The sequence below is a fragment of the Schistocerca gregaria genome, chromosome 1 (genome assembly GCF_023897955.1).
Source record: "Schistocerca gregaria isolate iqSchGreg1 chromosome 1, iqSchGreg1.2, whole genome shotgun sequence".
NCBI classification, from domain to species: Eukaryota; Metazoa; Arthropoda; class Insecta; order Orthoptera; family Acrididae; genus Schistocerca; species Schistocerca gregaria.
Window position 1 is genome coordinate 151,326,319 of NC_064920.1, and position 26,604 is coordinate 151,352,922.

The following is a 26,604-nucleotide window of genomic DNA, read 5'->3' on the forward strand; positions in this document are numbered from 1 at the left end:
TGATGATTGTCTACGTAGAGAGGATATAAAATCTAGACTGGCAATTGCAAGGAAAGCGTTTCTAAAGAAGAGAAATTTGTTAACATCGTGTATCGATTTACGTATCAGGAAGTTGTTTCTGAAATTATTTGTATTGAGTATAACCATGTATGGAAGTGAAACGTGGACGATAAATAGTTTTGACAAGAAGAGAATAGAAGCTTTCGAAACGTGGTGCTACAGAAGAATGCTGAAGATTAGATGGATAAATCACGTAACTAATGAGGAGGTACTGAATAGAATTACGGAGAAGACAAATTTGTGGCACACCTTGACTAGAAGAAGGGATCTGTTGGTAGGACATCTTCTGAGGCATCAATGGACCACCAATTTTAGTATTGGAGAACAGCGTGGAGGGTCCGAAATAGTTATTGATTCCAAGACTTAACTGCAATTTGTTTGTACAAATTTAGTTAAAAACTGAGTCAAAACTTTGTGAAAAGCTGTATCCAAATTAGGGAAAGTCACTTTGCCGTGAATTTCGCGCAGAAGTCATAATTATGATCGTAAGAAAAGAAAGGTTCAACAGTGGGATGGAAGTGCAGGATGTGAGATTATCTGCGATTAGATTCCACTGATCATTGCCATCCTCGGTGAAAGCGAATTAAAGGGTCTGTTGAATGGCACGACTAACACGCGAGAACACGAAACCAGTGAGGAGTAGCAGAAATGAGAACTACGAGAAACTTATCAAAATTGGTGATAACGAAGTATTTAAGGAATTCTGCTACCTTGGAAGCAAAATAACCGACGACGGACGAATCAGAGGACATAAGGAGACTAACCCAGGCAACGCGGGAATTCTTGGCGAAGATAACACTGAGCTTAATCTGGGTTACAAACTTTTGAGAACGCTCATTTAGAACACAGAATTGTGTGGTAGTGAATCACAGATTTATGGAAAACGGGAGCAAGTGTCGAAGCGTTGATGATGTGGTTCCACAAAAGACTGTTGAGAATCAGGTGAGCACAGAATCAGCGAAGAAACGAATATACGGAGAACACTAACGAGAAGAACGGATAGGCTGAAAGGACCTATGCGAAGACTTCAGGAAATAACCTGCATGATATAAAGGGGACCTGCAGAAGGGGCATTGGAATACATTCAACCAATAACTGAATACGTGGAGTGCAAGTGGTGCTCTGAGATGAAGATGTTAGATCAGAACTGTGATGACTAAAAAAACACAAAAAAGGGAATATGGAATGGGACTATTCAGGACATTTACGTAGGTGATTTGAAATTAAATGGACAAGGACTTCCTTTGCTGGCTTGCGAGACACGTGAAGTAGTGGCGGATGGAAAGAGTGCATGAGCATTTGGATGGATATGGCTAAAGACTTTAATGCTTCGGTAAGTGTGGTGGAAGCATTCATAAGGCGATACTGGTTCGACGAATGTTTTGCAGTACGCGCTAAGCGTACTTACGTAGAGAAACTGTTAGATTTGTAGCTTCAAGAGAGAGAGTCGTGCCCATGTGTGTTTACAGGAAGTATTAGATATTTTCCAGTGGCCAAGCTGACCTACAGGAGCGAGAGGGGCTGGCAACGTGGATCGTTCCGTACGGCGTCAGTGGGGTGGATCTCGGTGCTGTGGGGTGCATGCGTTAGCGAGGGGTTGCACCCTCGTGCATGACGCCGTCATTGTGTTGGCTGGCGGCCGTTAGTCGTGATGCCGGCCGTTTTCACTGATCGCTAAGCCGGGAGCCTAACTCCTGCAGCAGTGCTTCATTCTGTAGTAATCTACTCTGCACTTCGCAAATTAATGTGCGTGCTCTTGTGTTAGGTTCACCATATTGAAAGCTATTCGTTAAATTTTGGGACTGCAGCCACATAAACTATTTCTTCTTCTTTTTCTTCTTCTTCTACTACTACTACTACTACTGGTGATAATAATAATAATAATAATAATAATAATAATAATAATAATAATAATAATAATAATAATAATAATTCGGCCGTATAACTTTCCGCCATCTTTACAGTGAGCCGACACTGAGTTGTTCCTTCGTTTTAAACCACAGATGCTTCCTCCGCAAGGATGGCATTTAAAAGGTTCCCTGCGAGTGTGGTCTTTCGTGCGTCTGACAGGCGACTCGCAAATAGTAAGGAAATAATATGTCTAACATATATGTCCAAATATTGTACGTCGCTTTTATTTTTATTGTGCATATAATGAACAACATTGAGGAACGACTCTCGTCTTCAGAATGGGACAGAGGTCATGGCGACCTCGCCACACGGAATACCAGAACGAAATTTTCGCTCTACAGCGGAGCGTGCGCTGATAGGAAACTTGCTAGCAGGTTAACTCTGTGCGCCAGACCGAGACTATAAACCGAAGTTTGGAAGGTAGGAGACGAGGTACTGGCTGCACTGAAATAAACAGAGATCATTTGTAGGGTGTGAAGTAGTTACTAACAAGTTTAGTGATGAAGCCCGAGGTGACAACGTGGCGAGTACGCGCTCAGGAACGTAGCAGTCTCATTGATAAGCCAAAGTCCGCAAAACTAATTTTACGATACGCCTGAAAAAGTAAACTACCAGTATGCGATAGTTTTGAGTTGCGGCAGTGAGAAATGGACTTCTAACGAGCAGGTCATTCAAAAGCGCGGGTGAGCTAAAAATTACCCAGGAAAGTCGGAGAACGAAACAAATGAATCAAGTACACACTAGAGTGAAAGTTGGGAACGTAATTACGGCTGTATTCAACACGAAATGGCACGCTCTAGCTGAAAGGATGGTACATAGCTAAAGGAACTCTTAGCTGCATAAAAAACAACCATACGACGACCAAACAGAGTGAATAGCAAAGAGACGAATCTGCGTATAACTCAAGAGGAAATAACGCTGGAAGCTGAAGAAGTGAATTAAAATTTGTGATGTGTCCGGGACTCGAACCCGGGTCTTCTTGCTTATTAGACAGCTATGCTGACCTTTACACCACCACAGAATTATGGTCAACATAGCTGCACGAACTACCCAAGTCAAATACCCTCCCCAACACGAACTCCAATTACGGAGGGTACCTGATTTGGGTAGTTTGTGCACATATATTTACCATAATGCTGCGGTGGGGTAAAGGTCAGCATACCTGCCTAATAAGCAAGACGACCAGGGTTCTCGAGTCCGGCCATAGCACTAATTTTAATTCACTTCTTCAGCTTCCAACGTTATCGTAGATAAATTAGAGACTTAAATGTCTCATGGAAAATTTAATTGAAGATCAAGAGGAGATTTTTATCGAGGAGTGATTGTCTAATGGTTGACCTCTCATGCCACTAATGTTGGGTGTTGGTTTTATCGTCAATTTGTCATCATTCGAGACAGTAGCGTTTTCGGTTGCATGCTGCCTTACGGTGCGTTCCATGAGTAAATAATATAAATAGGATCTCGGCAAAAAACATTCCCTATTTTGATATAAACTTAAATCCAGACCCACGCTGTTTATTTTACCAAAGCCGTTTGGTGAAAGCCATGGAATAGTAAGCAATGGCAAAGACCAGTCTACTCTTGTGAACGTCGCACATCGGGGAATTGTGAGAGGAGACAAACACACCTTCCCCTGAAATTTAAGGTCTAATACCATGCCGTCGCCAGTTCAAGGACTTACGTTCGAATCCATAGCTGTCTCAGCAACGTTCCGAACACTCAACGCTCAGTCAATATTGTCAGTAGTGAAAGACTGACAAGAGAGTCATACTGAATCAACAACCAAATTACCTGGGGATTACGTAACGCTGTCCTGAAAGCAGGGAAAATCGACGCACAGCAATCTTCAGACTGCAGACGGGAAGCTGACGGTTTCCCCTCCTTTCCGAGAAAATGTTTCAAGCCATGGAATCGGATTATGGGAAGTTTAAATACTGTTAGGCAGAAGTGTATATTCTATGAAGCAATGTACATTCTGGGAAGCGAGGCACAGTAGAAAGAGATGCAACACGGCATTATCAAAGTACCAAATACACACAGGATGAATATTGCGCAGTAAGCATCGTAATGAGGCTATTTCAGAAAGCGAATCAGCTTTTATAATCACCGGCTAGCTGCTATTCAACTAGCGGGGCGGGACGGCAGAGATGGTCTAGACGCGACACGGCCCTGGAAAACTGTTGCCGGCTTGTAAGCACTTGTAAGATCAGTTGCACCTGGCTTATGTCGATTGGACGTAGTTCTCGAATTCTGACAGCGCAGGAGTAGCAACAAAAGCGAAGGAAAAATGGACTGTCGTAAAGCATGAAGGTTCCGCAGCTCGAGGTCTTGCGGTAGTGTTACTGCTAACCGCGCAAGGGGTCCCGGTTTCGATTCCCACCGGGGTCAGGGATTTTTCCTGCCTCGAGATGACAGTGTTGTGTCGTCTGCATCATCCCCATTACGGTCGGAAGGAAGGCAATGCAAACCACCTCCTCTAGGACCTCGCTTAGTACGGCGGTGTGGGTCTCCCGCATCGTCCCCAACGCTCCTCAGAGTATGGGACCTCACCATCATCATCAAAGCACGAAGGACGAAGCCCAAGTTCGGATAGAGGAAGAACTCAACCGTGTCCAATTCAAAAGAACCGTGTCTGCATTCCTCTTCAGTGATTTAGAAACCACAAAAACCTAAATTCCACCTTTCGGACGGTGACTTGAGTCCCGGATGCGTGTGTATTACCTCTGCGCCATCTTGCTCGACATGTGCAACGGAGAAAGTGCTCTCTTTTTGCGAAGTATTCAGATTTTCTTCCGATGACTGGATTAAATTACATGAACCGCCCATTTTTCATTTGTATTAGGTAAAGGCAAGGTGCAAAGAAAGAAAGGAAACAAGAAGAAATCATCTTTGGTCGTAACAGTGAGTAGCACATTGTCATTCTAACACGGGCGGGAATTACTTTTCGATCACTATGTTGCCATGTACGAGGGTTGGAACTTAAATAGTGGTAACTATTTACTCTCATCCGATACAGAACAGTTACATGTTTGCACCTGTTATTGTCCTTCAAAGTGGTCACCAGCATTGTGTAGAAGCCGTTGCCAGCGATGTGGAAGGCGTAGTGCACAGTATTACTGTTAGATTTTGGAGCATCAACTGCGACCAGCTTTGCGAAAGAAGCGGCGACACTTTCTGCGCAACCCACCAATCATTTCGCACGACGATGGGCGAGCGCATACAGCACAAGCTGTGGCTGCTCTGTTCGGTCGATGGGACTGGGAAGTACTGTACCATCCACCATACTCCCAGGACTTAAGTCTTTGTGAATTTGATTTGATTCCCAAGATGAAGAAACCACGTCGTGGCATTCGCTTCAGAACTGTTCCAGAGATTCTACAGGCAGTAGACCGCTCCATTCGCACCATCAACAGAACAGTCTCTGCTAACGGTACACTATGCCTTCCACAGCGCTGGCAACGGCTTCTACACAATGCTGGTGATTACTTTGAAGGACAGTAACAGGTGCAAGCATGTAACTCTTTTGTATCGGCTGTGGATGAATAGTTGCCACTATTTAAGCCCCCCCCCCCCCCCAAAAAAAAACCACACACATTTACCTTTCCATAAATCACTATTGTAGATAACTTATCACGCGAAAATTATCTGAAGTTAAAAATTAACCACGAAATGAAAGCTCTGGAAATGTTACACGTTGTCAGATATCTTAGATTCTGATGACGTAAGAGAGAAACCGCGAGTATCCATGTTACTACGACCAAATTGCTTACTGAAATAGCGTTTTTACAACAGTTTTTTCCTTATAGGACTTATATTTAGTGGAACGTTCCGGCAATAAAACCGTAGGCCACACCGACACTCGAACCTCGGGCCTTCTTCACAATCTAGCATTTTAAACTAAGTCCGTACAGCAACTGACACTGTTTGCAACTATAAAACGGACTCTCACTTTCTGATGTGCAACTGTATATTGCAGCACCTTAAACATAAATTTCATCTAGTATCACACTTCACGTGACTGCATTACTTAATATTACGTACAAGGACTTGAAGTTCGCTGTAGATGAAAGTAAAAGTTTCTACAATGCTTCTCTCAGAGTTGAGAGTTTTGGTGTCAGAAGTATGTGGATTATAAGCATCAATGTCATCGATTAGCAAGACGAATGTATGTATAAATTAAGCGTCGGTCTGATTCCCATTTTAAAAAAAATTAAGCGGTAATTTACGTGTCCTTTCTATAGAGAGATATTTGTTTTATCGACATCTATTAATAGGAACAGTGAAACACGAAGAACAACCAACACTCAAGCAGCAATAGCATCACCTTGGCCCACACTGACTGTTTCCGCCATTCAGCGAATTTAAAAAACAGTAACTGGAAACAAATCGACCCTTTCCGTAGATACTGGGTGTGGCATGAATGACGTGATGAGCAGTATTTGTTTGGGGTGACTCCAGCTACACAATGCAAGAACAAAATTGCAGGTAATCTGCAGAAACATCAGAGAAAATACGCCTGACGACGCTTAGGAGGGACAGGGACATCTGGTATATGGGTTACTGGAACTGATGAAATAGTTAATTAAGCTACAGTCCATAAGTAAAATACATACAGAAGGTTGGAGGAGGAGATGGACAGATTGCCAGGGGGTGAGGCGGAGAGGATGGAGAGAGATAGTGGAAGAAGATGGGCACAGGTAAGACGAGGAGGAGACAGAGAGAGGGGAGAGGAGGGGAGAGGAGGAGGAGGAGGAGGAGGAGAGAGAGAGAGAGAGAGAGAGAGAGAGAGAGAGAGAGAGAGAGAGAGAGAGAGAGAGAGAGAGACACTAAACGATGAGGTCATCGATCCCGCAATTTGACTTCACTTGCGTAAGATAGGGTTCGCTAGACGGGGGTGGATCCAGTCAGAGGGGTCGAAGTATAAGCGAAGAAATTAAAACACTCAAAGCAGAAGGCATAAAAGGGTACGCCAAATCTGGAAAAACTGAGGGATAGAAGAGTGGACTTTGCACAGGGGAGTGGTCATGGACGCCAGACCTAGGAAACACGAAAAGCGGCCCACACCACAACCGGCCTGCCATTGCTTACGGAGCAAAGCAAAACATTATAACTGAAAATAAAAACCACTTTCATGTAGGAAACTGAGGACCAGTTCAACCACCCGTCAATCGTCTGCTACTATTAAAGACGAGGAACCTGGAAGGCTATACTTAGTATGAGCCGCCAGCAGTGGCGGATGTGTGGAGGGAAAGAGGGAGGGAGGGAGGGAGGGATGTCAGAGTTTTGTGAGGTTACGGTAAGGGGACGTCCTGGACCTGTGTCCGCCGGAAAAAGCAAATTTGTAAAGAACATTATTAAGGTAATATTTTATTTGGCTGGCAGCATTGGTGCTCGCTGTATTGCAGTAGTTGGAGTAACCAAGAGTTTTGTGAGGTAAGTGATTAATGAAAGCCATAAATTATTGTTAGTCACGGCCATTCTTTTGTAGGGATTATTGAAAGTCAGATTGCGTTGCGCTAAAAATATTGTGTGTGTTTAGTGATGATCAGAATAAGTATGAGTACGTTGAGTTTTGCTCAGCTGTTTGAAAATCAATAAGGAAGTAGTTTACCAGCACAGTCGTTCTTAAATTTTCTAAAGCTGTCGGCACATGGACCGTGCTGTCGAAAGTTAACGTTGAGCGTTCTAAGTTTAACGTGCTCCTGAACGCTCAGGAACGATGCGACTTGTGCATACGATACGTGGGCCCCAACGTGGTATGCGCGATCGCAGTGCACTCCAGCGACAGCTGAGGGTGTTTTTAGTTAGTAAATCACACAGTTTACTCAACGGGCGCGCGTCAAATTCCCACGTTAGCTCTATTAAAACGCACATTTCCTCCATCATCCACGAAAAGGAAAGTACCGCGTCGAATCAATAAGATAAATATTATTTCATCATTCCCCATTTTAGTAAAGCCCAAAGGTCGGTCTTACTTGATCACTATTCCTACCCAGTAGCAGAATCTTTGCAACATTGGAATTACGAAGCGTAAAAGAAAAAGGAGCAAAATATCTGTATACAAGAAGCGCAAGCTGTCCTGCAGATTAAGCCAATCGAACGAAGTCACCCCTCAAAAAAAGTGAACTCGTATTTACATATCATCAAATATTATATATATACTTACATTAAGCTAATAATAAAGTATGAGAATCTAATAAAAACGCGAATGTTAGGAACAAAAATTGGAAATGTCAAGATGCGAAGCACCGCCCCACCAATAAATTCTTATTAGGACAGTGACGCTACCCATTACGCTAAACCAACATCACGCCTCAGATACCTATTTATATTACTCGTTGCTGAAAACCTTATTCATAGATATGTTACTAATTGAAACTTCATTATAACAAATTCTACCAAGAACACTGCGTTTTGGGTGGATCTTCAGTGTGTCGCTGCCTTCAAATAGCCTACTCTCATAATACTGAAGTTGCAATAATTCTTTCGCCACGAATATGTTACTCATCATTTTATTAGAACGAATCACACAGTTAACAACGGATTTTCCAGTAATTCTCAATTTGCTGGTGCTCAGAAACGGCATATATACATACAGGCTTGGAATGAATGCCAATATGGCGCCTCACAACTATGTACCGAAGGGAGACGGCGGCTTGGGACGTAGGTGGCGTTGTGCCATCTCATTGGTCAACGCTCAGACGCATGCTCAGAATATCTGACATGCCAGATATTGCTCTGCACGTTCGGAAGGACTCCCGAGCGTGCTATTCAACGCTATGACGTCAGAAACTCGGCACGCTCAACGTTCGGATTCACGGTCCATGTGCCGACGGCTTAAGGGGACGTTTCAAGTTGGGAACAGCGGCGTAAGTATAGAGAGCATCAATTCAGTGTGCCACATAAGCTATTACGTCTTCTAGAGGACACTGTCGACATCGTCGAAGAGGCCACCACGATAGTGCGAGTAAAATAAAAATAATAAAAAAACCACCGAGAGCTCTGTGACGTCACCCCCGTGTAGTGCTGTCAAATACTGGAGCGGAGCTGGAGCTCCAGGTGAAGGCCACATTAGTCCCATATGATGAGTGTAGCGGCAGGCGGAAGGCAACTGTGATAGCGACCGAGCACTCAGCTGGGGCCGTAATGCAGCGACGTCTGGGGGCTGAAAGCATCTTAACTGGCGTGGCGGGCTATTCTAGCAGCGCCGCGCCTCGATCGGAAACGACGCATTGTCATCCGTCGACAGGACAAAGGCGGCTCTTCCACGCACACTTCTGCGCCCTAATAAAAGCGGCTCTTACTCCCCGCCTTCCTTTTTTTCCATGTAAACCAGTGTTTACCGAAACAGGCACTTACGGAGTCAAATTCTACACTGTAAGCGAATAACAGACGAAAGCGAACACATCAGTTGTTTCATACGTCCTGAGGCTTGCACCGTGTAAATACACTCCTGGAAATTGAAATAAGAACACCGTGAATTCATTGTCCCAGGAAGGGGAAACTTTATTGACACATTCCTGGGGTCAGATACATCACATGATCACACTGACAGAACCACAGGCACATAGACACAGGCAACAGAGCATGCACAATGTCGGCACTAGTACAGTGTATATCCACCTTTCGCAGCAATGCACGCTGCTATTCTCCCATGGAGACGATCGTAGAGATGCTGGATGTAGTCCTGTGGAACGGCTTGCCATGCCATTTCCACCTGGCGCCTCAGTTGGACCAGCGTTCGTGCTGGACGTGCAGACCGCGTGAGACGACGCTTCATCCAGTCACAAACATGCTCAATGGGGGACAGATCCGGAGATCTTGCTGGCCAGGGTAGTTGACTTACACCTTCAAGAGCACGTTGGGTGGCACGGGATACATGCGGACGTGCATTGTCCTGTTGGAACAGCAAGTTCCCTTGCCGCTCTAGGAATGGTAGAACGATGGGTTCGATGACGGTTTGGATGTACCGTGCACTATTCAGTGTCCCCTCGATGATCACCAGAGGTGTACGGCCAGTGTAGTAGATCGCTCCCCACACCATGATGCCGGGTGTTGGCCCTGTGTGCCTCGGTTGTATGCAGTCCTGATTGTGGCGCTCACCTGCACGGCGCCAAACACGCATACGACCGTCATTGGCACCAAGGCAGAAGCGACTCTCATCGCTGAAGACGACACGTCTCCATTCGTCCCTCCATTCACGCCTGTCGCGACACCACTGGAGGCGGGCTGCACAATGTTGGGGCGTGAGCGGAAGACGGTCTAACGGTGTGCGGGACCGTAGCCCAGCTTCATGGAGATGGTTGCGAATGGTCCTCGCCGATACCCCAGGAGCAACAGTGTCCCTAATTTGCTGGGAAGTGGCGGTGCGCTCCCCTACGGCACTGCGTAGGATCCTACGGTCTTGGCGTGCATCCGTGCGTCGCTGCGGTCCGGTCCCAGGTCGACGGGCACCTTCCGCCGTGGCGACAACATCGATGTACTGTGGAGACCTCACACCCCACGTGTTGAGCAATCCGGTGGTACGTTCACCCGGCCTCCCGCATGCCCACTATACGCCCTCGCTCAGAGTCCGACAACTGCACATACGGTTCACGTCCACGCTGTCGCGGCATGCTATCAGTGTTAAAGACTGCGATGGAGCTCCGTATGCCACGGCAAACTGGCTGACACTGACGGCGGCGGTGCACAAATGCTGCGCAGCTAGCGCCATTCGACGGCCAACACCGCGGTTCCTGGTGTGTCCGCTGTGCCGTGCGTGTGATCATTGCTTGTACAGCCCTCTCGCAGTGTCCGGAGCAAGTATGGTGGGTCTGACACACCGGTGTCAATGTGTTCTTTTTTCAATTTCCAGGAGTGTACGTCACTTCAGGATCAGCACGTTATCGAACGAATCGGTGCTACGCAAAAACTTATTAGGAAAACCGAAAGAGCATGACGTACACTGGCTAATGAATACCAGAATTCAGCAACTAGAGAGTATTCACAAATCTACTATACAGTGATAAGAGTGTCTGCGATGAGACCTGGCCCATCAACTTTTTATTCGATTTCCCACAGTATTTGTTTCGTGGCTCTACTTGTGAAATGTCAGATTTTTACTGCAAAAATTAAGTTACCGCATTCATGAAACCAACAAAAATTGTCGTGCTTCAACGCTCAGACCGTAAGTGCATAGAGACACGCGCACACCCCTCTCTGCTGTGTTGGGGAGGAAGGCTAAAAGAGTTTCATTACCCAATATGTGAAGTGGACATTGGCAGTCTCTCTCATTTGTAACTGAAATCAAGCGCCGAGTTTTAAAAAATGAACGACTTCTTGTATCAGTAACAACCCACGTTGTAGAACAATTAACCTAATTTTGTTCTAAATTCCTACCCTTAATGTATGGTTTTCATTTTCACACCTAGCCAAGTGAAAGAGTAGCGAGTGAAAAAGTGTACAGACATTACGAACCTCATCTCTCTTACCTGCAACTAAAAGAATAAAATGTCTGATCCTACCAAACAGATGGTTACTACGTGGTGGTGGCCAAAATTCAAAGAAATTGGCCTAAAGGTTGGAGCCAGTTTACCCAAACAACACCGTCCAGGCAACAGGAATGGAGACAGCTGGATCTGTCGTAGGTGAAGATTTATTCATCTGATGTGAAGAAAGAAATAGTCGCATCATGGACACAAAATGCTGTTTTTGCGCGGCGTCCTACCACGACAGCTGAAAAACCCGATAAATCAAGCTGGCTACTAAGTGACGACTGTTTGAACATTCCCATTTCTGAATATAAGAGCTGCCGCAGTAGGTTGAGTGGAAGTGAATAAAATTAATGTCAATCTTGGGTTGCTCTAATAAAACAATATACTGGTGCAGGAAATATTGCCAAATTATCTTAGCCTAACTTCCTTATGATCAAGTCTAAAATAAAGGCTTTCGCAATATGTTTATGGGCAATTAATGCTAAATTAACAATACCAACATAGTGTAATTAGAGTTTTTCGCCCTCACCCATGAGGTTTTCACATTCATAATGTCAAATACTTGATACATTCATATTTGTGAAGTAATCAGACGGGTGAAGCTGTGTTACACGAGCGCGATTCTTTAACGAATCGGACACGAGAGGTGTTCTGGTTGTTAATTAGTTACCCACCGCCAAACACAGTACAATGACTGCCGGAGAGAAATAATAAAGCCGCAAGTGAAGAAGCATTCAATATAATACGTTATTTATTGCGACATAGTCGGTGCCATGCAGGGCTTTCGAACTGTATTTTTTGTTATAAGCGTACGTTAATGAAAATCTTGCCTTTTGCGGGAGGTGCTACTACCGACTGCGTTATCGAAGCCGAACTCGCAACCCATCTACATCTACATCCATACTCCGCAAGCCACCTGACGGTGTGTGGCGGAGAGTACCCTGAGTACCTCTATCGGTTCTCTCTTCTATTCCAGTCTCGTGTTGTACGTGGAAAGAAGGATTGTCGGTATGCTTATGTGTGGGCTTTAACCTCTCTGATTTTATCCTCATGGTCTCTTCGCGAGATATACGTAGTAGGGAACAATATACTGCTTGACTCTTCGGTGAAGGTATGTTCTCGAAACTTTAACAAAAGCCCGTACCGAGCTACTGAGCGTCTCTCCTGCAGAGTCTTCCACTGGAGTTTATCTATCATCTCCGTAACGCTTTCGCGATTACTAAATGATCCTGTAACGAAGCGCGCTGCTCTCCGTTGGATCTTTTCTATCTCTTTTATCAACCCTATCTGGTACGGATCCCACACTGCTGAGCAGTATTCAAGCAGTGGGCGAACAAGCGTACTGTAACCTACTTCCTTTGTTGTCGGATTGCATTTCCTTAGGATTCTTCCAATGAATCTGTCTGGCATCTGCTTTACCGACGATCAACTTTATATAATCATTCCATTTTAAATCACTCCTAATGCGTCCTCCCAGATAATTTATGGAATTAACTGCTTCCAGTTGCTGACCTGCTATTTTGTAGCTAAATGAAAAGGGACCTATCTTTCTATGTATTCGCATCACATTACACTTGCCTACATTGAGATTCAATTGCCATTCCGTGCACCATGCGTCAATTCGCTGCAGATCCTCCTGCATTTCAGTACAATTTTCCATTGTTGCAACCACTCGATACACCACAGCATCATCTGCAAAAAGCCTCAGTGAACTTCCGATGTCATCCACCAGGTCATTTATGTATATTGTGAATAGCAACGGTCCTATGACACTCCCCTGCGGCACACCTGAAATCACTCTTACTTCGGAAGACTTTTCTCCATTGAGAATGACATGCTGCGTTCTGTTATCTAGGAACTCCTCAATCCAATCAGACAATTGGTCTGATAGTCCGTATGCTCTTTGTTCATTAAACGACTGTGGGGAGCTGTGTCAAACGTCAGTTTCAGTTCTGCCCGTACCTCATCTCCTGTCACATTCTGCTAGTAGGAAACAGATTCATTCGTCGTATCGGTTCCGACTACTATGGCGACGGCATACTATGATTCTTAACGAAGTAGATTCTTGGAACTTGCGTTCTCCGAAAGACGTCGCATACTAACTTCTGGGAAACGAATAGACGTCAACTTTATAAGTAACAAGTTCCCCTGGTCTCATCGCTGGAAATAGTTTCCACAGTTACATCCTCACCTTGACACTTTAATTTAGCGTGCAGCTACGCCGAGAAAATACTCACTGCTGCTGTTGTGATAAATGTCCAAGGAAATATTTATTTAAAAAAGTTCCCATTAGGTTACGTGTGAATTCAAGGCTCACGACTGCATGGGAATGACCGTGAGCGGTAAGCATAAATAATTTTTGTCAGCTTTTAATGCCCACTCGGCGACAAGGTCATCGGATACGACGCGTGAAACCTACAATGACTCCGACGCTGTAAGACAACACCCAGACAGGGGAAAACCCACCGACAATGTGCACAACCAGCTTAATTTCCAGTATTCTCTTTCCACGTGTGTTATCGATACTTATACCACACATTGTTTACACATAATCTATTTACATAATGAGTACAGTCATATTCTGCTCGCTTAACGACCAGTGAACAGAATCACACACTTCAGGATTCCTAAATGCCTCAGGGCACCGACAATTCGTTTGATAAAAATGTCAATCTCTCACGTTCTTGTCGACTGTTATCTCGCAGGGTTCGGTCGCCACAGTCATAAAGCCATTCTTCAATTGCACCTACTCTGTAGCTTTCCTCACCGAAGCCTGTTGGAGGAGGAGGAGGTGGTGGTGATGGTGGTGGTGGTAATGAAAGGAAGGAAGAAACAAAGATCCAACCTCCAGCCTACCCCTTTTCAAAACACTGGTGCAATCGAGCCTAACTCGTCACCTCGGACAACGTTGCCGCGTGGCCTCACTCCTGGAGACATTTGTAAGTGACATATTTCACCAACTGCGACATAGTCGCGTATAGAAACAGTGATCCAATAATGTCACATGTTTTTTATTCCAGTCTTCGATCACAATAACAATTCTTTAGACAATGACCGGTTTCAGTCCGTAATGACCATCCTCAGATCTTTTTTTACACCAGGTCCTAAAGTGTAAGGCCATAATGTTTTGACGATGCCATTATGGCCTTATCACTTTAGGACATGGTGTAAAAAAGATCTGAGGATGGTCATTACGGACTGCAACCGGTCATCGTCTAAAGAACTGTTATCGTGATCAAAGACTGGAATAAAAAACATTTGGCGAGTCACACGTTTAACCACCAGCATAGTAAACCATGGGCTTGAGACGGTGTCGTAGTCGGCATCGTGGTACTTTCTGCCACACCTGGAAAAATCTTCTGCTTGCGAAAAATAGTATAGGCGAACTATGACGTAGGTCCTGTGAACTATGGTCCGATTTATAGGACGGTGGAAGGCAGGGGTACTCCTAGCAAATTCCTAGGGTGCGCAAATGTTTTAGTTTTACAAATAATTACAAGGTCGGGAGTGAGGAGGTTCAGGCTGTTATCCGTGTTATTTTCGTAGTAGTCTGGTTGTCCCGTGAACATAAGTTGCTTCCTAACGCGAGTGTTACTTCACAAATCTTTGTTATGCTGACAGTACGGCATGGCTCATGTATTAAAGGGAGGAATGTAAGTTACTTTAATACAGCGGCAACGACATCCTTCCATGAACCGCTGTGCATATTTCTTCGTGTAGTTTTCTAAACGCTATGGCTAACTACGGATACACACAGCTCGGTACGGAATACCAGTAGTAATCCTCAATACACTGTTCACCAGCCGAGTAGCGCATCACAAATGGAATAAAACAATTTAACGATGGTACAAAGATCCCAATTCGTTCAATATACATAAAAGATTTTCACTTATGATTTGGCCATTTTCGGTGTGTAGTAGCTCAGTAAAATAAAATTAAGATCGGAAGATAACATAGGGTTGAAAATGGTTCAAATGGCTTTGAGCACTATGGGACTTAACATCAGAGGTCATCAGTCCCCTAAAACTTAGCACTACTTAAACCTAACTAACCTAAGTACATCACACACATCCATGCACGAGGCAGGATTCGAACCTGCGACCGTAGCGGTCGCGCGGTTCCAGACTATAGCGCCTAGAACCGCTCGGCCACGATAACATAGGGCTTAAGCGTTAAAACCATACAAAACTCCGAAAATAGTAACGATGTAGTAGACGTTACCGATGCCAAATGGTACCAAGTAGTTTTACTGGAGTGCAAATTATCCTCCACCGCTAAACCCAATTAGACTATTGAAGTATTTCGAGCTATTATGCTTCCATTTGGGTTTCAGCAAGAAATTCATCAGATCACTGGATAAAAACCCTAAATATTTTACTAAGTGTACATTTCCGCCTGCGAAAGTTTACATTTTTACATTTAAACCTCGTGAGTACTGTGTTCCTAAAACCATAGTTTTAACCAGTAGAGCAACAGGTTTCCACTACAGTCGACCTTAAACTTGAGGTCTATAGAGCTAAAGATTGCAGGTGATTGCTGTTGAGACCAATAACATTATCCCTAAACCTGTGATTGTCGTCTATACATCTGAATGTAAGCGCAGATCCCAATTGAAACTGCAGAAGTAATGAACACGATATAACATCAGCTTTGACCTCTGATCCCTATCAATCGAGTATGACTGACGTCACACAATCGAGCGTATTTTTTTTCTTCCTAGGATGTCCTACAAACGACAGTGGGAAAGTACTGGTTTTATGAGAGGTAATATATTATTGAAAAAATGGCAGTGTACCAAAAAATAAAGATGGTAAACTATTCTTTATCTTTGCTAACTCTCAACCAAACTGTAATTTTGCACCCTAACTTACACATCGGGGTACGGTAAATACCATTTTGTCACTACCCTTTAATGCCAATCGTGACGTCGCACTGGTCAAAGCGAAACAGCTGTAAAGGGAACATCAGTACAATTGAAGTAGGTAAATCGCGATAGTAAAATCAGTGACTGGAGAAAGGTTAAAACAGAAAAAGGAAATTTATCAAAGTAGTTTCAGCAGATTTTAGATTTTGCGTTCTCGGTACCTACCATTTTCAGAGCAAGAATAACCTAGATCCTCTGGTGGCACAGATCTTCCATCCTTCTGCGATCGTAACTCGTTAACACCGAAAACTTTCACACCATTGTTCCGGCAGCGAAAGTTTCAGCTATAAAACAGGCCGCAGAAGACAGTACGTCTACTGAATTTTTATCGCAGTGGAGAAGTAACGCGATGAAAGTCACTGGTTCGCTACGTGTGGAGGTGCCACATCACGGGCAACGAGAGAGTTACGGAGCCGATGCAAATACTGACAGTGAGATGACAGTCCTGCTATGCGCAGGGATAAACGCACGCGAGGCAGCCAGCAGGAGCGGGCGCTGAAACGCCGGCATATTGTCCCAGCCACTTGTCACCGGCCGGGGCCCGGAGACGGCAAGCGCTGCGAGCGACTGCCTCGTCTGCTCAACACTTGTTCGCTTCCTTCCTCCGCCGGCCGCTTATCACTGCCTCCGCACAAAGCGACTCGCCCCGTGCTGGAAATGTTTACGGCGCGCAGGTGGACGGCGCACGGCCCTGTTCCTCCTTTGTACGCGTCAAGGCAACAAACGCCGTGCCGAGAGGGGGAGGGGGGGGGGGGGGGGGGGGGGGGGGGGGGGGAAGGAAAGCGAAAACAGAAAAACAACACGCGCGGCGCTTCTGTCCTGTGAAGCGGTGTCTCCTCAAAAGGGTTATCTCGCGAGGAAATTGGACGCGCCGGGCTTACAAGTCCCGGAGAATGAGCGTTTACGTCTAGAAGTCGTTTCGTATGGAAGACGACGTAATAAAACTGTACTCTTCAGTCCAGAACACTAAAGAGGCGGGGGGGAGGGGGGCGGGGTGTTGGAATGTCAAATTGCTACCAAATTATTACCAACTCTACCACTCCAAATTCATTCAAAATCATGATCTACAGGTTATGCGCTAGTTAATTACAATTATTAGATTTCAAATTCTATGATACATATGTAAATGATTTAGAAATAGATCTGGGTAATCAGATTAATACACACAAGTTTAGTAATACCATTATGCAGATACGCAGGTCAGGAAGGTCGCAGTTCGTAGTAACAGACGGCAAATCATATCAGGTGTTCCCCAGCGAAGCGTCCTGGGACATCTGCACTTCCTGATCTATATAAATGACCTGGGTGACAATCTGAGCAGTTCTCTTAGGTTGTTCGCATATGAAGCTGAAATTTACCATCTAGTAAGGTAATCCGAAGACCAGTATCAGTTGCAAAGCGATTTAGAAAAGATTGCTGTATGGTATGGCAGGTGGTAGTTGACGCTAAATAACGAAAAGTGAGAGGTGATCCACGTGAGTTCCAAAAGAAATACGTTGGAATTCGATTACTCGATAAATAGTACAATTCTCAAGGCTGTTAATTCAACTAAGCACCTGGGTGTAAAAATTACGAACAACTTCAGTTGGAAAGACCACATAGATAATATTGTGGGGAAGGCAAGCAAAGGTTGCGTTTCATTGGCAGGACACTTAGAAGATGCAACAAGTCCACTAAAGAGACAGTTTACACTACACTCGTTCGTCCGCTGTTAGATTATTGCTGCGCGGTGTGGGATCCTTACCAGGTGGGATTGACGGAAGACATCGAAAGGGTGCCAAAAAGGGCAGCTCGTTTTGTATTATCACGTAATAGGGGAGAGAGTGTGGCAGATATGATACACGAGTTAGGATGGAAGTCATTAAAGCAAAAACGTTTTTCGTCGCGGCGAGATCTATTTACGAAATTTCAGTCACCAACTTTCTCTTCCGAATGCGAAAATATTTTGTTGAGCCCAACCTACATAGGTAGGAATGGTCATCAAAATAAAATAAGAGAAATCAGAGCTCGAACAGAAAGGTTTAGGTATTCGTTTTTCCCGCGCGCTGTTCGGGGGTGGAATGGTAGAGAGATAGTATGATTGTGGTTCGATAAACCCTCTGCCAAGCACTTAAATGTGAATTGCAGAGTAATCATGTAGATGTAGAAAGAAAGATCCCCTATCATTTAGTTACAAGGTCAGCAATTGGAAGCAGTTAATTCCATAAATTATCTGGGGTATGAATTAGGAGTGATTTAAAATGGAATGATCATATAAAGTTGAACGTCGGTAAAGCAGATGCCAGACTGAATTCATTGGAAAATTCCTAGGGAAATGCAATCCGTAAATAAAGGAAGTGAGTTTCAATACGCTTGTTCGCCCACTGCTTTAATACTGCTCAGCAGTGTGGGACCCGTACCAGATAGGGTTAATAGAAGAGATAGAGAAGATCCAACGGAGAGCAGCGCGCTTCGTCACAGGAGCATTTAGTAATCGTGAAAGCGTTACGGAGATGATAGATAAACTCCAATGGAAGACTCTGCAGGAGAGACGCTCAGTAGCTCGGTACGGGCTTTTGTTCAAGTTTCGAGAACATACCTTCACCGAGGAATCAAGCAGTATATTGCTTCCTCCTATGTATATCTCGCGAAGAGACCACGAGGATAAAATCAGAGGGATTAGAGCCCACACAGAGGCATACCGACAATCCTCCTTCCCACGATCAATACGAGACTGGAATAGAACGGAGAACCGATAGAGGTACTCAAGGTACCCTCCGCCACACACCGTCAGGTGGCTTGCGGAGTATGGATGTAGATTATGTACGCATGTGATTTTGGAAGAAAGCGAATATGAGCTACGAAAAGTAATCGATAACTTACATTAGATGGGGAAAAGAGGATATAATCTTCGAATATCAACAAAGAAAACTAAACACATGGCTCACCATGGGAAATGCACTACATGCTCAAAAATAATAATATGCCACTTGAGCGTCGCTCAGGGTGCGATGTAACCTGTGACATGGACAGGGGCACAGAAATTAACAAATATCAATCAATATGCAGAACAAAATACGGAAGGAAACAAATTACAGTGTTGTTATGGCAGTTTATGTGATCGCTCTAAACTTGTGGTTATAGCTTGATACCAGTGCCTACCAATTTTAATTGTATATTACTGCACCGAGGATGGTCACTTAGTGACTGAAAATAGATTTTGCTGACAATAAAACAACAAAATGTGGCCAATTTTGATTTTCCTTCCAATTCTAAATTACAACGTTATAAAACCAAGGCTACCCCTGTACTGCCATATGTAAGCGAGTCATGGATCACTAAAAAAGTGATGAAGGGAACTATGAGCAGCAAAAATGAGGTGTTACCAGGGTACATCGTATAAGAAATGAATATATTAGCAGTTAACTAGGTATTTATGATATCAATGAACACACTGAACAAAATAATCATTATGGAAACATGACCTACAGGAATGAGTCCAGGGAAGAATCCTGCATCTGGCCATGCTGTGCCAGCCAAGAGGAGAAAGGGATGTAGGAAGACCCAGAATGAAATGGTAATGAAAAGTGAATACGGAACAAATTAAGTACAAAATGTCCTGTTTTATATCGTACTCCAAACAAATAAAATTTACAAAGATTTAGTAATCTAGGGTTAATGTTCTATAATAATAGGCGTCCTAGGAAAAGTTATAATCTTTATTTTTGCAACTAATAGAGCGGAGGCTCTCAAATTTTTGGACCTTGTGACACGTTTCCGTACTTCAGAATATTCTATTAATACCAGTAATCACCACATCCCTCTCCCTTTTTAAGAAAAGCTAGTTGTTGGCTCATCTCATTGTTAATGATGTCATACATGCCGTACAATGATAAAGCAATATTCACTCAGTCGCAAAAGTATTCGGACAGCACGTAACGGCGCAAGATTTTGCAGTTTGCCGCATGAACTAATACAGAAATTGCACTTTGTAATGTATTTGGCACTCTGGGTACGATGTCGCAACGTGAAACACGCGTCAAATACGAAGAATTGTTGTTGGTCATGTGTCTGTTACGTAATATTTCCTGAAAACGACATGGGAAGGTGCAACAAAAATATTCGGACAAAGGCGGACAACGAGAGAGAATAGTTCATTCCGAGACGCGCAGAGGGTGAAGCGACTGCAGCTTGTCCGACATTTCCGCGAGACGATAGCGATGATCAGTAAACACGTATCGCGAGCCTGTGCAGGTCGACGATGGGACGCAGAGGGAAGTGTTCTACGTTCGAGCAAAGGCAACTTGTCGTTTATCATCCCGCGAAGAGGAAAACCTGCAGGGAAATTGCCGCAATAGTGAACATGAAGAAAAGTACAGTTCACATTATTAAACGGTTCGAGAAAGAAGACCGACTGGAATTTCGTTGCAGTACAGGACGGCCACGGACATTTTCACAGAGAGATGAACGTGTGATTGCGCGGAAGGTACAAAAGAATACGAAAATATCTGCCACACGAATTGCAAGCTAGGTGGAGGGAGACTTTGGTATAAAAGTTCATCCCGAAACCGTGCGGAGAGTACTGCGACGATCGCAGTACCATGGTCGAGTGGCACGGCGAAAGCCATTCGTAAGTGCAGTGAACCAGAAGAAACGTATGCAGTTTGCGAGGGAATACGCCGAATACGATCAGGCTTGGTGGAAACGGGTGATATTTTGCGACGAATGTAAGTTTACATTATGGCAAAGCGTCGGAAAGCAAACGTATGGCGAAAGACCCAATAGTAAAGTTTGGAGGTGGGACCATCATGGTGTGGGGGTACATGTCCGGCAATGGTGTGGGTGATTCAGTGTTCACTGATGATACGATGAACAAGGAAGCGTATTTGAATATACTGCGAGGCCATTTGAAGCAGAGTGCACGACATCTAGGTACTGCGAACAGCCTTGATTTTCATCAGGATAATGATCCCAAGCATACCGCGCGTATTGTACAAATGTGGTTGCTCTTCGATTGCCCGAAAGTATTGCACCCCCTCCCCCAATCACCAGACCTTAACTCAATCGAACATTTGTGGGATAAATTGAAACGGACCCTCCGCGCGGACATCATCTATACGAAGGAGACCTTGAAAGAGAAACTGCGACAAGACTGGGAAAATATAGGCCCAGATTTCACGAAAAAACTCGTGCCTAGTAGATTGGAGGAGGTATTGAAAATGAAAGGTGGACCCACAAGATATTGACATTTTCGTCGTACAACTTATGAACATTTATTGGACAGTGTCCGAATACTTTTGCAGCAGCAGGGTGTGCAGGATGTTTCATTTTTGTTGTTAATTTTTCCGTTTGGAAACTAAATAATTCAATAATTCTTTTGTAATTAATGTTGTTACGCATATATATTGCAAATAAATATGTTTGGGTTTATAGTCAATGTTTCTCGAATACTCATTGTGAAACTTCCCACTGTCCGAATACTTCTGCGACTGAGTGTAATTTTGTAGGTACGTTCGTATGTGGATACCGTCTGCAAGATGTGTTGCGTGTAGAGTTTGCAGTAATGAAGAAATAAAATACCTTGGCTGACGCTTAAAGTTTACCGCACGAACGGCGAGAATATAGTAAGCGATAAGCTTTTTGTCTCATTATTTTGTGCGGGTGTCAGTGAAGGAAAGTTTCGAAAAGATTTGTTATTGGAAGTAGTTAAGTGCTCTCATTCTGGAACACTAGACGAATGTGGTTTGGGTAATTTGCGCGCCTTTAGTTAAGCTGTTTCAAGAGAGAAACACTGTTTCCAACTTAAGTACTTATCGTGTTAAAACTTACAAACCAAGGCCGTACCTCTTAATGAGGACATTATGACAGCGTTTTAAATTCGGTCTATAATTATATTAAAAAATCAGAAAAATCTAATTTTTGTTGCCAATGGCACCCGTTACGTAGGCGACCCGCAACTCCTGTAGTGGCCGTTTCGGCGGGTTATTATTAACAGACTGGTGGGGGGGGGGGGGGGGGGAAGCATGATTTGGCACTGTAGCTGTGTTTCAAATCTTTATTAAAACTACAGGTTTCGGCCAAACAACAAACCAACATCGGCCATTACAAACTATATTAATTACACGACGTGACTCAAATGAAGCTGATTTTATGGAGAGCAGCATTGAACATGAAACGCATCAAAGTTACAGAACGCAGTAACGTACCTAATTTTGATGCGGTCGAACGGGGGTTTTGTAGCTATTTTCTCCGTGGGTGATTCTTCCAATGAAATCCTGACCTCCGTCTAGGATTTCACTCTCAATACCGGGATGTTTGCATGTTACATACTACTAATTTCCACGTACCTAAAAGTAAAACATTGTTTTTCCTTGAAACTATACTTTGAAGGTTCGCACCTTTTTGCCGGTAGTAATTACAACAATTGGCCTATATTACGTCAATAGTGATGGCAGCGTATTAATCTCTCAAAAATATTTTAGACGTGTAAAATACACAAGTCACATTTATCTACTGTAAATGTGCGTGAGACACCATGCGAAAGACACTGGGGTTCCCCGCAGCAAGCCGCGTCTCCCACTCATTGCCTCAACAACTACACGCACTAGTCTAATAAAACACGTAAGTAAAAGAAAACCTAGTCCGTCAATCGTTTGCTACTTTACTCGAAAAATAATGGGGGGCTTGAATACTAGCAGCAGCGTTGTACTGATTCTAATTGTTTAATATCTCTGCTCAAAAACCATGTTGTACTCGAAAATAGTACCATTTTCTGGGCATTACGAAGTCAGTTCTAAAGGAAGAAAACAGAGGTTGGAGAGCTCTATGATTCCTGTTAAAGCTGTACATTTTCAAGGGCTACAAGGGGATAAAGGCGTATTATGTTGACACAGCAAGTAGATCAACTCTTTTATTGTTGGCTATAAACGAAATATTTTTAATTTATTACTACTTCCACATCTTTCTTTCTGTTTCATTATTTCATAGAAATGACAGACAATAAGTATTTGCGAAGAATTTGATCTTTAATAATTTCGAATCAAAAACCTGGTTTTCTTCTCAACTATATCATTACTTTCTAATTGGAGTTTGACTACAATAGATTTTTTTACTGAAACGTCTTCCCCGAATTGAATTTTCAATGTAGGAGGCGGTGTTGGCGTTATTAGCATAATGTCTCTAACGAGTTTTTGCACAGTGTGTTTACTAGCTAATAGATAGACGTGTGGGAGGTAAAAGTGTGGCGGATGGCAATAGCGGTGAATCAAATTAAATGATGAGGTTCTTATTAGACACGTGGAAAACTGGAAACGCTGGCACACAACGAGGGGAAAATGTGGGTGCCTTTTTTTCTTTTTTTCCCAAAAAGTTTCTAATGTGATAAATCGGCAGGGTAACGGGCGCTGCACTCTGGTAATGAATCACCGTTGGGTCAACCTCGCAAAGTTCACACTAAGTGCGCGCCGAAATGGCGGACGCGGTTGTCCTTCCTGACCGAGATAACTTTCCTCGCAGTTTTAATCAGTATGTCACGACGTTCCGTATGAGGTCAGCAATAAATTCAAACCGCGATAAAAGCGCTTTCGTCATTTAAATAACAATTACGCAAGCAAAAATACTTCCCTACTATCTGTCAGACGAGGCGATATTTCACGTACACAGTACAGTGTCCGAGGCGATGACACTGCTCGTGAAATTACGCGGATGGCAGTCCGGCTGTCACTGTATTTTTCGTTCTACGCAAAGGGCAAACGCTTTCCCCAGCCACTCAACAGAATAACAAAGGATGGCAGAGGCCACGGCGGTGGCATTTAGAACGAGGGTGCGGCCAACTGGGGGGGAACAGCCGCGCGGCTAAAGGTCGCTACCTTCAAGGGCTTTAATGTGCTTAATGAGAAGGGAGATCTTGGGTAGAATTCTGTAAATTATACACTGGTGCACATGTATGTACACTATTACAATCCCCTGCACTCTACAAAATCTACACTACTGGCCATTAAAACTGCTACACCACGAAGATGAAGTGCTACAGACGCGAAATTTAACCGACAGGAAGAAGATGCTGTGATATGCAAATGATTAGCTTTTCACAGCATTCACACAAGATTGGCGCCGGTGGCGACACCTACAACGTGCTGGCATGAGGAAAGTTTCCAACCGTTTTTTCATACACAAACAGCAGCTGACCGGTGTTGCCTGGTGAAACGTTTCTGTGATGCCTCGTGCAAGGAGGAGAAATGCGTACAATCACGTTTCCGACTTTGATAAATGTCGGATTGTAGCCTAACGCGATTGCGGTTTACCGTATCGCGACATTGCTGATCGCGTTGGTCGAGATCCAATGACTGTTAGCAGAATATGGAATCGGTGGGTTCAGGAGGGTAATACGGAACGCCGTGCTGGATCCCAACGGCCTCGTATCACTAGCATTCGAAATGACAGGCATCTTATCCGCATGGCTGTAACGGATCGTGCAGCCACGTTTCGAACCATGAGTCAACAGATGGGGACGTTTGCAAAACAGCAACCATCTGCACGAACAGTTCGACGACGTTTGCAGCAGCATGGACTATCAACTCGGAGACCATGGCTGCGATTAGCCTTGACGTTGGATCAGGAGCGCCTTCGATGGTGTACTCAACGACGAACCTGGGTGCACGAATGGCAAAACGTCATTTTTTAGGATGAATCCAGGTTCTGATTACAGCATCAGGATGGTCGCATCCGTGTTTGGTGACATCGTGGTGAACGCACATTGGAAGCGTGATGGTATGGGATGCCATCGGTCACCTCTTGTTCGCACTGACGGCACTTTGAACAGTGGACGTTACATTTCAGATGTGTTACGACCTGTGGCTCTACCCTTCATTTGATCCCTGCGAAACGCTACATTTCAGCAGGATAATGCACGACCGCACGTTGCAGGTCCTGTACGGGCCTTTATGGATACAGAAAATGTTCGACTGCTGCCCTGGCCAGCACCTCCTGCAGATCTCTCACTAATTGAAAATGGTGGCCGAGCAACTGGCTCGTCACAATACGCCAGTCACTACTCTTGATGAACTGTGTGAAGCTGCATGGGCAGCTGTACCTGTACACACCATCCAAGCACTGTTTGTCTCAATGCCCAGGCGTATCAGGGCCGTTATTACGGCCAGAGGTGGTTGTTCTGGGTACTGATTTCTCAGAATCTAAGCACCCAAATTGCCTGAAAATGTAAACACATGTCAGTTCTAGTAATATATTGTCCGATGAATACCCGTTCATCATCTGCATTTCTTCCTGGTGTAGCAATTTTAATGGCCAGTAGTGAGTGTTATTGACAACCTGATCATTGGCAATAATATATTGCTATCTCAGTTTCCAGAAGATACAGCCTTTCCGACCAGTATTCCAAGACTTTCAAAGCAACGGCAAGTAGAAAGAACAAAAGGCAACTAAACTCTTAGAAGTGCACCGCTGTGTATTTTACATAAGATCGACGCAAGGTTCTTCATAAATGATCATCCAGTCCTACTGGCGAAGGAAGGGGACTATCTCGCAGCGACATATGACAAACGTCAAATCCAAAAGAGGAGCATAGATCCTTGGCGAAGACGCTACTGCACTTCTTTCACAGGCATGACTTCGGAACGAGGAAGGAACTAAGACTGAACTTGGATAGGGTCCTACGTACAGCTCCTCTTGAGGCCTCGCCAGCGATACCAAATGCGGCAGACAGGTCGTCCAAAATAAAGTTCTGTCAACTGTCAACACCTTCAAGATTACAAGAAATATCGATATTCATCGACAGCTGAAATCAGACACCTTACGTGACTTCATTAGGCAATTGTCGCGGCATTTATGCTATAAAATAACGTGCGACAAATCATACGACAGTCAGGGATGTGGGCACAACATTTTCCCATTTAGTAAATCACACGAAGGAACCAAGATCTTGCACTGAAAGAATATTACGGCACGCTAATTGCATTAATTATACCGTTGGAATAGGATCTTAAATAGCCCATGCGAAAATAAAGGCGCCTACCCGCCAACAAAACACAGAACAAATACGTAGAACCGGAAAAGGGGCAGCGATTGGACTTCAAAACCACGGGGAAAAAATGTAAAAAATAAGAAAGTAAAAATATAAGAATAAATAAAAAGTACTCTGCTACTAAAGAGACACATACCTTACAATAATAGTTTTACTACCTGCAACCATTATGGCCACTCACGTAGAGGGACGTTACCACGTACCATTGTGCTCCGTAA

The 26,604-nt window shown here is 44.1% G+C and overlaps 1 protein-coding gene across 6 annotated transcripts in view; it reads right to left on the reverse strand.

Annotated features, from left to right (window-relative positions):
- LOC126335027 (rhotekin-like) overlaps nt 1-26,604 on the reverse strand; it is a 1,081,506-nt gene that overhangs the window by 293,441 nt on the left and 761,461 nt on the right. Inside the window, exon 1 of one of the 6 annotated variants that reach the window (XM_049997916.1) lies at nt 16,534-17,009. The exons of the other annotated variants lie outside the window; for them this stretch is intronic. Coding sequence (XP_049853873.1) covers nt 16,534-16,536 — 3 coding nt within the window. The 5' untranslated portion in view covers nt 16,537-17,009. Of the gene's footprint in view, nt 1-16,533; nt 17,010-26,604 lie in introns of those variants that run through there. 6 annotated transcript variants of the gene reach the window in all.